Source organism: Pangasianodon hypophthalmus, chromosome 27 (genome assembly GCF_027358585.1).
Source record: "Pangasianodon hypophthalmus isolate fPanHyp1 chromosome 27, fPanHyp1.pri, whole genome shotgun sequence".
NCBI classification, from domain to species: Eukaryota; Metazoa; Chordata; class Actinopteri; order Siluriformes; family Pangasiidae; genus Pangasianodon; species Pangasianodon hypophthalmus.
In genome coordinates this window covers 16,722,327-16,734,826 of record NC_069736.1, presented here as the reverse complement: position 1 = coordinate 16,734,826, position 12,500 = coordinate 16,722,327, and the positions used below count along the sequence as shown (strand labels likewise).

The window sequence follows — 12,500 nt, the reverse complement described above, 5'->3', positions numbered from 1 at the left end:
GTCACAAGGTATTTCTATTATTAAAGCATAAACCATGATAGATGACACGCCTTCCACTCAGGCCATGCCTTCCACTCAGGCCACGCCTTCCACCCAAGCCACACCCCTTTTTTTCAAAGTAAAGATAGACATAAAAGGAAACAAATATTGCAAAAAAGTGAAAAGGAAGGAAACTCTCACTAAGGCCTAATTATTTCACCATTTTTAGAAATTAACCAGCGTGCATGAATGTGTGTGTGTGTGTATGTGTGTGTGTGTGTGTGTGTGTGTGTGTGTGTGTCCCACATTGCACCTCTGGGCTAAGAGCTGAGGGAATTGTCTCCTTCTTTTGTTCCACAGATTTGCTAATTGTGCTAATTTGGTCTTAACAAGGCCTGAGCCCGTAGGGATTAAGGTACTAAACTTAGTTGATACCTGCACACACACACACACACACACACACACACATCTCAGTCATACTGTATATTTCTTTTTCTTTCACTGTCTCTTTCCATGTCTCTTTCTCTTTCCTTCTTCTCTTCAGTCTGTTTTGCTTTCTTTTTCTTGCTCTCACACCTCACACTTCCTTTCATCGTATTTTTTTCCTTTTCATCCTTCCATCCATTCATCCACCCTCCAAACACTCATCCATCCATCCATCCATTAAGTGGATCTTTAATGTAGCATTTCTTTGGCTTGGGCGTCTCCATTCATCTTTCCATCCATCTTCTTATCCATCCATCCAATCATCCACTCACCCATCCATCCATCTATCGATCTATTTATATATCAACACACCCATCCATTCAGTGAGTGAATAGTATAACATTTTTGTGGTTTGGGCTGCTACTGATGTCATCCATCCATCTATCCTTCCATCCATTTACTTCTAAATCCATCCAATCATCCACTCACTCATCTATCCATCCATCCATTTATCCATCAACACACCCATCCATTCAGTGAGTGAATAGAATAACATTTTTGTGGTTTAGGCTGCCACAGATCTATATATTCATCCATCCTTCTATTCATCTATATATCCATCTATACATTCATCCATCCATCTCCATCTATATATCTATCCATTGCTGTTTTTCTCAGAGACAGATCCATGCATGTTTGGAGCATCCAGTGATTTGGGCTCCACTGATATATCTGCACAGTACATTCACTATTCATCTCCTTTCACACACACACACACACACACGCACACACACAATGACTCACTGAGCCTTATTCCCGACGATGAGAAGCGACTGATGAGCTGCAGAATGAGTCACCTGGTGATGTTGCTGGAATTCCAGCATTTAATCAAAACTCAGTGTTGAATCAGTAAAAGAGAGAACGAGAGACAGATGAAAGATAGGAATTATATCATGTCAAAATCTATTATTATCATCTTCAAGTAACTTTATTATTCAGTTTCTCTGAAATATACACTCACTCTGGGATGGTAGTTAAGCCTACGCAGCAGTATACACAACAGATCTGTGAATTGTCTTACACCATCCTAGCATGGAGGTGTAAATCTGTTTATCCTGGGTCACTGCATCGTTTTTGACGTTCAGCCTCCCTCTCGTGGCTCATGAGGCCCCAGTACAGCGCAGTGAAGTCTTTCTGTGCTGCCTTTCTCCCAAAACTAATGCAAAACAACAGCGAGTACCCACCAGAAGCTACAATTTCATGCTTGTTTATTCAAATCCATTTTTTTTATATGAATTATTTATATGAATAACCTGAGCATTCTAGGTGTTTATTGATGTCACTTGTATCTCTACATATGTACATATCATCTTTTCTTTTGTAATGTCTTTCTAACTGTTATGATTTACACTTTCAATTTATTCTCAGGAATCTTAGTCTCATATTTGTGTCAAAATATAAAGCTAATATTTGCTAATATGCACAATGACAGATTGGTGTACAAGTCTTTAATATTTAATCCTTTCATTCGTAAGCATAAGCACAAGTAATCTTTAGGCTGAAATGGGGAATTCTTGAATCTGATTGGTCCGAGGGTGTTGATCTAGTGAATCGTTGGTCTAGTTAAATTTTCTGTGAGGAGACGCTTAGGTAGCATTTATGGAAGGAGTCTCCAGTGTCAGCGCTTTGTTACACTCAGAGGTGACGCTATAACTTTGAGTTTACGCTTTGTGATTTCTTGGTAACGAGAACCTGCGTTTTCTTGTCTTAGAGGAAAAAAGAGAGGCTGGTGAGGGAGTGACTGTTTATAGCTGCTATAACGTAAGTGAGATGAGAACTATTTGTCAACTCCATGGCAACGTCATTTAGCTAGCAACACACGTAGCTATCATAACCTGCCATTATTTAGTAAGATATGAATCGGAAATTTCATTAAGGACAAATTGGTGGAGAAAGAGCTTGTATGGGACAGCAAGAGGAAACAGCGAGGAACGCACGTCTTTTCATTAATAATATGTTACACAAAATTCTTATTAAGGGTCATGTAGCTGATTTAGAGACCAATTTAGAGACCATTAAACTTAAACGTTACTATGATAGTTATTTCATGTTGTATTTGTACTAATGATGTATTTATGACTGTAAAACCAATTACTGGATCAAAACGTCCAACCCTAAGGTAGAAGATGTTTCCACGCTTGGCACGCTGTCATAACAGAAGGTTAGATGCGCTACACTTGATGGAGAAAGAGAACCGAAATCCGAAAAATAAAGTCACATCTTTATTTTTTCTTTTGGTTTCACTTCATCTCAGATTTATTGTTCTTTGGCCCTCTGACTTCACCTCATAGAATCAGTTCTGTTTTGTGTCAAAACTTTTCTCACACTGTGCAACTTCATCACACTTCGTAAATTACAAAACTACACAATGGAAGTAAACAATTAAAAACATCCTCAAAAAATCTTAAGGATCATGAGATTTAGGAGCAGTACAAAAAAAATACATCTTTGAACAAGAGAGCAGACCAGAGAGCTTATAGTACACAATGCTGGATTCATCGGTTTGCTCAGTGGAAGGATCGTGTTAACTTTCCACGTTACACTACAGTTTTTTTTTAGCTAAACAGTTAGCCGAGGTTCAGTTGTCCATGTACTAGAACCTTCCAGGAGAGCTGTTTTCCAAAATTTGTGATGTTTGATAACTTTCACAGAATTTCGCTGGATTTTGTGAATGAAATCGCAAGAAAAGCGACGAGCGCTAACTTAACCCCATCCCCCATCTAAAATATTTTAGTAGTTTGAATGATATTAAACTTTTTTTTTAAATAAAGAACAACTCTTCTCAACACCAGCTGAATTTGAGGAAACGCTTGACTGAAATCGCTGTCTGAAAATGCTTTCATAGAAAGAAAGCGATTCCAAAACAAATCCATAAACGAAGACAAATAAGACTAGCCATTCTATTTAGGACAAAAGTAATGGCGCCTTATAAAAGACCACACGCCATTTTAGGAGGCCGTTTTGCTTTTGCCACTTAGTTGCCATTTTGTTGTTTTCAGATCCCTGTGAGTTTTGCCTTTTATAGACTTTTGTGGGCGTGGCTAATTTTTGTTCGGTTTGTCCTATGAAAACGTTTACGCACATCTTTAGTAAAATATTCATAAATGAAGCCCAAAATGTTGCAGCAGTGTTGTTCTTAGTACCAACGATTCCTAGAACTGTAACATTTGGAGAACTTTGAGGTCTGATATTCATACAGGCATTTATATGTTACAAATAAAGACACTTTATGTTGAACAATGAAATCCAGCATCGAATAAGAGCTGGATACGTTTTATTTCAAAATTTTTGTGCAGTATCTATCTGCACTAGGTTTGAATAGCAACGTTTTTTTTAGGAATTAGTGCAAATTGAGGCAAGATGCTATCTGCACTTAGTGTTACAGTCTGTATATACTGCTATCTAGTTGGATACACTTTTGTTTGCACTAAGTGTAAATAGCATAATATAACTTCATACATATAAATATGTAATAAATGCAAATTTGCTTCATATGAACATGGATGAAGTGTACACCACGTACGTTCAGTTAATTTAAATAATGAATAATCATCGAACACGCAGCAAAAACGGCTATTTGTACTTACTGCAAATAGACTCTACCCAAAAATTCTCTCCCAATCGTTATTAACTGAGCTGAGGCTTATCTTAGGTCAAAAGTACAACGTCTATTTCACATCATCTTAAAAAAAAAATCAAAAGAAGTTTTAAAAAAATATTCCACTCACTCGAGAGCATTCTCAATTTAAAACGGCATGAGATTTTCCCACATCCAGAAATATCAGGACCAAGGTTGTGCAAAAAAACTCAAAGATGAGGAGGAGGAGGAGGAGGGAGTCTTAACATGTACAGAGAAAAATGCCATCACTCTGTAATTAGAAACCGTTTGTGGAACCTCAGTTCAGACAACTGAATCAAAAAAATGAAGAAAGTTTACAAGAAATAACTCAACCACAGTAAACTACAGGAGGGTGGACGAGGATGAGCGAAAGCTTGTGTGTGTGTGTGTGTGAGTGTCTGTGCGTGCCTGTGTGTTTATTTAGTGTTCTTGTGTGTGTATACATGTCTTGTGCTGTGTCTGTGGGCGCAATGGCCATTTTTGCAGATGCACTTGAAAGAACCTATAGTGTTCACACAGCGGGCGTTTTTACACGGGTTCAAGCGGCCGATCCCTCGCTCCATACACTCGTCTATATCTGCACAGAGAGAGAAAGAGAGAGAGACAGAGAGAAAAAGAGAGAGAGATATACTGGTATCAGGTAGGGCCTAACTCATATACAGCTCCTAAACAATGTATCAAGTGATGTTAAGGATTATGATTCTTTTTGAATATGGGCGAAAATTAAGAAGATTTAGAGATTAGCGATGAAATCAACGTCAATTTCAATTAAACGACAGAAACTTGCAAACCACTGTAATATACCACTAATATTATACTAGTCTATACAAGGGACACAGGAAGGCATTTTACACTCGGGGTGCTGCATTTGCGCAACCTATATTATTAATATTAATATTATGAAGCAGTTTCAGTTGCGGTTATAGGAATCCTGTAAGTCAGGGATAAGTCAGGCAGCACCCTCAACACCCCCATTTCCCTCATCCTCATATAATACTAATCTATACAAACCTACACTATACTACTAATCTATACTACACTACCAATCCATACTATACTATTAATCTACACTAGTCTATATGATAGTACTAATCTATACTAACATATACTACACTAACCTATACTGATATATAACCTATGCCAATCCATACTAATCTCCATTATACTACAAATCTATAATAATCTATTCTTTGGTAGTAATCTGCATTAAATATACACTACACTAACCTATACTAATATATAACAACGCTAACCTATACTAATCTATAGCAATCTATACTATATGACTAATCTATAATAATCTGTTCTATAGTACTACTCTATATTAAACTATACAACACCAATTTATACTAATCTATACTATACTACTAATCTATATGAATGTATACTATACTACTAGTCTATACTAATCTATACTGTACTACTATACTAAACTATACCATTCTATACTATACTACAAACCTATATCAATCTATACCATAGTATAGTACTACAGATAGATACTTTTAATCCATACTAATCTATGCTAACCTATACTACACTACTACTCTTTACTTATCTATACTATGCTACAAATCTATAAATAATCTGTTCTATAGTACTAATCTACATTAATATATATTATGCTACTTCTCTATACTAATCTATAACTATACTACCGAGCTATACTAAACTATACTTTACCACTAAACTCTATTAATCTACACTATACTACTAAACTATACTACTAATTGATACTTATCGTCTATACTAAGCTATATTATATTACAAATCACAGTATGGTCATTTAAATAAATTCATCAACTAGATTAAATGTTTTTTTTCCTCTTCATTTTGATTTCTCAAATCCAAACTTTCTATGTACAGTTTGCTACTTTTTTAATGTGACATGCATTAGGGAGGCTGCATAAATAAAACAACAGGGTATAGTGTTTTTAGTCTTGCTTTTCACATCGAAGGTTGTGTCACATAAATACTGTCACATAAACACATAAATATGTTCCAGTTGTAATTACAAGCTAAATTAAGCCTGCTCAGTATTTCTTCCAGTCAAAAATACCTGGTGGCTTTTTTGCATGTCATGCAGCAGAACAAAAATTCCAGTAAGAACGATTATGTAAGCGCATTAGTGAGGTGTTAGGACTAAAATACTTCTCTCTCCACTCAGCACATTTGCGTACACACTCACCTACACAGCGCATTCGTGAATGATCCAGTCTGAAGCCTGGGTTACACTCGCACATGGTACCCAGGTACGAACGAACACATCGTCCGTTAGCACAGGTGCACTCGTCTGAGTCTTCCTCTGAACTGTCCCTCTCTGACCGCGAGAAAAAGAGAGAGAAAAAAGAGAGAGAGAGATTTTCCTTTAACATGGCACAACAAATTTGACAAATGTATTAAATTCAAAGCGTTTTTTCATGCTTCTAAAATCTGATTGGCTGTTGGGGAATTTACCCGGGTTATAACTGAAAGGTGCTAAAAAGTCTGAGTCTCCGTCTGACTCGGTCTCCAGGTGCATCTCACACAGCCTGTTAAAGATCACTGCAACAAAACACACTGAATTTAGAAACACTTAAAAAACTCTTAATACAGCACATACGATATAGTGCATTAAAAATAATATGCAACATACAGATACAGCATTCAGAATTTATTTATTTATTCTCTTAATCTGCTTTTTTCTATTATAAATACTGCAGTCACACACATACAACTGGGATTCAAATTGCTCAAAGTGCATGATTTGACTCTTTGTTTCCAAGTCTGTAGTCATGTGACCTGGCAAATGCCTCAATCTTATTCGTTCTCTTCCCCCCCCCCCCATAAACATTTCAACAGAATACATTTCAAATCTTCTGAATAAATAGATGTGATTGTTTCAATCTCAAAAGCTCCATTTATGCCATCATTGACCCCTCACTCCATCACCGTCTTCAACAACCTCTCATCAATTTCCCCTCATCATTGAAAGGAAGCACAATTCCACAGAAGAGGGTTCATCGTTCTGGGAAACTTGTATCTAACCAAGTGGTGTTTTTCTTTTTTTTTTTTTTTTTATTACAGTAAGCTCTAGCCCAATAGTTCCTGATCTGCAGAAAAGCACCTGATCTAAGAATTAAAAAGTTTCCTGGAATCGTGAACTTAAATTACCTCTAGTTACTCTGGATATACTTCCTGAAAAATTTCCTGCATTAAAAAAATTGTCCTATCATAGTGGAAAAACAACTTTTGGAGCTTCAGAAAATGTTTCTGTGGGTTCCATAAAAAGGTTTCCTGTGAGGAATTGTACTTCATGTTAACTTTCTGAAGGAGTTTCTTCAAAGGTTCCTGTGTTGAAAAAAAAGGGTTTCTGGGTTACTGAAAAGTTCCTGTGGTGGAAGCAAGCTTAAATGTTTTGAGTTCCTGAAAAGATTCTTGTATTTCTAAAAATCTCTGTAGTGTTTCATGAATTCCTGAAAAAGATCCTAAGTTCCTGAAAAGCTTCCAGTGGTGGAAATGCACATAAAGTTCTTGAGTTCCTTAACAAGTTTCTGGGATACTGAAAAGATTCTTGTGGTTTAAAGTCCATACAGTTTTACAGAGTTCTGGAAGATATTTTTTTCTGGTGGAAAAAGATCTAAGGTTACTGAGGTGCTGAAAAATCTGAAGTTTCTAAAATGGCCCTGGGTTCCTGAGCTGAATTTAAAGTTTGAGTTCCAGAAAAGATTCCTGGGTTCCTGGAAAAGGCCATGGGTCCTGTATAAAGTCTGAGTTCTTGAAAAGATTCATGGGTTCTTGAAATGGTTCTCACCCAAAGTTTGAGCTCCTGAAAAGGTTCCTGGGTTCCCATGGTAAAATATGCCTAAAGATAGAGTTCCTAAAAACAGCCCAGGGTTTCTGAGGTAAAATGAATGTAAAAGCTTGAGTTCCAATAAAGATTCATGGGTTCTTCAAATACTTACCTTGGTGGAAACACACCTAAGTTACTAAGTTTCTGAAAAAGATCATGGGTTCTGGTAGTAAAACATGCCTAACATTGGAGTTCCTATAAAGACCCTGGGTTCCTGAGGTAGAATAACTGTAACATTTGAGTTCCTGTAAAGATTTCTGGGTTCCTTTAAAAGTTACTGTGGTGGAAACACGCCTGTGGTTAGCGAGTTCCTGAAAGGTTCCTGAATTTAGGAACTAAGGATGTTGAAAAAGTGTGCAAGCACTGTTCATCTCTATTAGGGAAAGTGCACCCTGTGTAGGACTTGAAGAGTATCGCTGTTCGCTTTCCTGAGTTTCTTGGTGGAAAAGAGCAACCTCTGTAGGACCTGGGGAATACTGCTGCTCGCTTACCTGAGTTTGGCAGCAGGAAAGAGCGCCCTCTGTAGGACCTGAGGAGTATTGCTTTTAACTCACCTGAGTTTCTCTGTGGGCAGGTGCGGCACTCGGGACCCCAGCCATGGCCGTAATGGCAGCAGCACTCGGAGTAGGTGACTGCCAGCCCCGGCCGTGGCATGGTGCAGATCAGATCTTCATCCACTTCTTGAAAACAAACGTCCTTATGGGCTGCTGTACGGTCTGATAGGGAGAGAGAGAAAGATGGATAGAAAGAGAAAGCGAGGGTGCAGACAGTGAGGGACAGAAACAAGCCGGATATAAAGACAGAGAGAATGGGATAATGAGAGAGAAAGAGAGAAGAGTAGAGAAGAGAAAGACAAACACACAATAAACACAAATGGGTCCTATCCTACCAAGTGCACAACGAATCACAACGAAAGACTCGAGTCTAGCTAATTTAGCACTCGCACTGAAATCAGTCGGGGCTGTACACTGCAAGTCGACAAGCTGCTGGACATAGAGGCTAAACTGTGATCTAACTGGCCAGGTTGTGGGGCGAGCAGGGCGGGGTTACCCACCGTCATAGACGCACTGCTTGAGTGCGGCGCTGAAGGTGAGCGGCTGAGCGCAGATGCAGTGGAAGGAGCCGGGAGTGTTCACACACCTCCCGTTCATGCAGTACGACGGGTCCAGACACTCATTCACATCTGAAAGGGTCACCACAGACATTACTGGAAAGGAACAGAGAAGTCCGGAGAGAAAGAAGGAGCGGGAGGGAAGAGAGGATGGATAAAGAGAGAGAGAGAGAGAGAAAGTGAGAGAGAGAGATTGGGGAAAGGAGGGAGGAAAAATAACGAGAAAGAAGCAATCAGAAGCACACAGGTTTGGGTGAGATATGCATCAATATAGTTTCTAATGATTAGGGTGCTATGATTTAAGGGACGTAATTCACATAAACGTTTGCTGCGAGGAGACGTTTATTTAGAATTTATGGAAGGAGTCTCCAGTTTCAGTGCTTTGTAACACTCAGAGGTAAAGCTGTAACTTTTCAGACATCTTCAGGACAGAGGAGTTCATTCTTTGCAGTTTTTGTTAACAAACTGCTGCGGTATAAGATGATTAAACCACTTTGGAACATGCTGTTATTGGAAAATAATCAACTTCAGGGTGGTGACAATAACTCCGCTTCGTACTGGGCCAAAGAGCACCACCCTGTCGTTGATTATTTTCCTATAACAGCACACCCTGATGTAATTATTTTCCTATAACAACACACCCTGTTGTAAGTGTTTTATTCCATACAACGTCATATGAATTATTAATCCATTACATCAGTTCATAATCACCAAAATCCTACTCACACACACGCACAGCCAAATTACCCATCATGCATCTCTGTCATGGTGAGTCTGTTCTAAATCCACTCACCGGCCTGTTCTTCTGGTGTGACGCAGCTGTTGCGGTCAGTGCCGAGGATCCAGGGCGACGTACAGATGCAGTAGTAGGAATCCTGCGTGTCCACACAATGGCCGTTTTTACAGTTTGACGGGTCCTGACATTCGTTTATGCCTAAACACACACACACACACATGATAGTTTGCAGTGTAGTATTTAACTGTGGAAAAAGTTATCCAAAAAAGTGTGAAGGCAACTTGATCAAAGTTAGAAAATTGGTGCAGTTGTAAATATAGCACATGGTAACTAAACTAGCGTGTGCTATGCTAGGACCTGTCCAGAAAGGACTGCTAGAAAAAAACTACACAAATTAGAAAAAAAAAAAACAAGATCCTCCATTTTCTCTCAACAACACCTGTGATTTTATTATCCTGCGCCTCAGAAACTGAGAAGTAGCCGAGAGCTAAGTTTTTCCCCTCAGACACAGGAATAAAAAAATAAATAAATCCCAATCCAGATGTTCAATGTTGAATAAAATATGGTTCAGTGCTGAAGTATCATGTAGGAGTGAAGAACACTGTGATCGCTTCTGTAGCAGGTTGAGATCCTCTCACACACACTCCATCAGTGTGTGTGTCAAGGTCGTGTTGGAGATTTATGAACGGCTTAAATTCAAAAACACTGGTTAGAAGAAAGCGTTCAGAACCGGTAGTGTGGCCGGTCATTCAAATGATTTATGGGTTAGGAAGTTAATATTATGGGTCATTACTCAGTGAAAGCTAGCACTAACTCAAAAATGACAACTGCCTCACTACACACACACACACACACACATGCACACACACACTCACATGAGTGTATATTCTATCAAACACATTCTTGTATTACTGTTCTTGCATAAAGTCATTCCCTGGTTAAACAGACCAAGCTTTTAAAGCTAACTTTCTAGCTAGGAGTGCTTGCATGCTAGTTAGCCTCTGTTAGCCACTGATAGTCTAGCTGTTTTCAGCAGCAGAAAATTAGCCTCCGCTAGTTCAGGGTCCTTCCTCAGATAAGATCATAAACTGCAAGCGATTGCTAATAAATTGTTACTAAATGTGTCATGAAACTGAGCGGCTTTACACATACAAAAATCCTTTTCAGTTAAAATGCTGCCCAATGAAAAAGCTAAAGATTTGCAGATTACAGTGCTAGCATGCACTAGCTGCTTATCTGTTAGCACCTGCTAGCTGTTAGTTTAGCTTTAATGAAGTGCTATGGAATATTATACGCTGGTAAAATTGCTTGATGTTGCTTCAGACACAATTTGTGGCTTTATGCCACAATTTTGTATTTACTTAAAGATTTAACTGTAAAAAAAAAAATCACATCTGTATGTTTTCATGAAAAAAATCTTAGCAGGCTAGCATTTCACATAGCATTGCAGTTATATAGCGCCCTCTGGGTCTGTTTTCTGGGTTTTTTTTCTGTGTATCACAGTGACATGAGACTGAAAAATGAGAGTTTGTGTGAGAGAAAAAACATTTCCACTTAAACAGCTGCTAGCAGTTTTATTTATTTATTTATTTATTTGCGTATGTGGATAAAAACAGAAATCTCCGTTTTCTAATGCGCACCCGCATTATGTCCTTGGAACAATATGGGTATGAACTGGACATTAACTTTATTAAGAGCTGAACGAACACACACACACACACACACACACACACACACACACACACACACACACACACACACGGAGCCACCGTAACATTCCTGAATATAGTGTCTCTCTAACAGCTTTAACTTCACTATTATGTGCCTTACACACCCAGGCCTCGTTGGCGCAGTAGGCAGCGCGTCAGTCTCATAATCTGAAGGTCGTGAGTTCGAGCCTCACACGGGGCACAAAATTTTCTCAAACACTCTCTCACCACCACAACGACTCCTGAACTGTCTAACACTTTCACTGCTCTGTACTAAGCATGCTGTATTTTTCCAATCGCTTAGCCTGTTTTCTGTTTTTCCTCATAAAGAGACAGATTTCAGCCTTATCCAGCCAAGATCTGCAATCCAAAAGCCACAGGACTGATGTGATTTAGTCCAGGAGGAGATTTCAAGCACCATTTTTGGGGGAAAAAAAATCAGACTTAACCCAAAACATGTCTGGAGTTTAGTTGTGGGCCAGAAAACTTTAAACAAAAACCTGAAATGAAGACATGAGCCAGATCTACTGCATGTGAATCCTGTGAATACTGCAGAGTAGATGATAATTTCAGATAGACAAACAACTCTAAAAATTACAAACAGAACCTTTACATTTTTTTTTTTTTTTTACAATTTTACAAAAAGCTAAAGGTGGAAGTATAATATAATTTGTGTCACTGCCAGCTTTCTGATATAATTCAACCTCCAAATTCAACATTTCTTGCCAAAAAATAAAAATAAATATATATTGGATCAAAGTAAAAAAAAAAAAATAAAAAAATTATTCAAGCTAAAATATTTTACAACATACATTTTAGTTGACAAAAAAAAAATCTGAAAAAAACCTGTATTTTTACATTTTATATACTTTGATCCAAGATTTAATTTTTTTCATCAATTTGCACTAAAATAGAAGCGACTCAGATTGTCCAAGAATGATTCTTTAGTGACCTGGGATCTCATAATAATTAAACACACACACACACACACACACACACACATCCCTACCTAAGTTTGTAGGCATGAC

General features: G+C 38.2%; 1 protein-coding gene and 1 non-coding gene across 3 annotated transcripts in view; one reads left to right on the top strand and one right to left on the bottom strand.

Annotated features, from left to right (window-relative positions):
- Positions 1-1,898: 1,898 nt before the first annotated feature.
- The window catches only part of ltbp3 (latent transforming growth factor beta binding protein 3), a 49,672-nt gene continuing 39,070 nt past the window's right edge, over positions 1,899-12,500 (bottom strand). The window contains exons 24-30 of one of the 2 annotated variants that reach the window (XM_026921709.3): positions 12,482-12,500; positions 9,821-9,961; positions 8,971-9,099; positions 8,471-8,632; positions 6,542-6,628; positions 6,273-6,404; positions 1,899-4,661 (exon numbers count right to left, since the gene is read on the bottom strand). The exon at positions 12,482-12,500 is cut by the window's right edge and continues 119 nt beyond it. In XM_026921709.3, the coding sequence (XP_026777510.2) occupies positions 4,501-4,661; positions 6,273-6,404; positions 6,542-6,628; positions 8,471-8,632; positions 8,971-9,099; positions 9,821-9,961; positions 12,482-12,500 (831 nt within the window). In that variant the 3' untranslated portion in view covers positions 1,899-4,500. Of the gene's footprint in view, positions 4,662-6,272; positions 6,405-6,541; positions 6,629-8,470; positions 8,633-8,970; positions 9,124-9,820; positions 9,962-12,481 lie in introns of both variants that reach the window. The other variant, XM_026921708.3, reaches the window with a different exon arrangement.
- On the top strand, positions 11,602-11,674 carry trnam-cau (transfer RNA methionine (anticodon CAU)). Its single transcript has one exon. It is a non-coding gene; the product is annotated as a tRNA-Met (tRNA).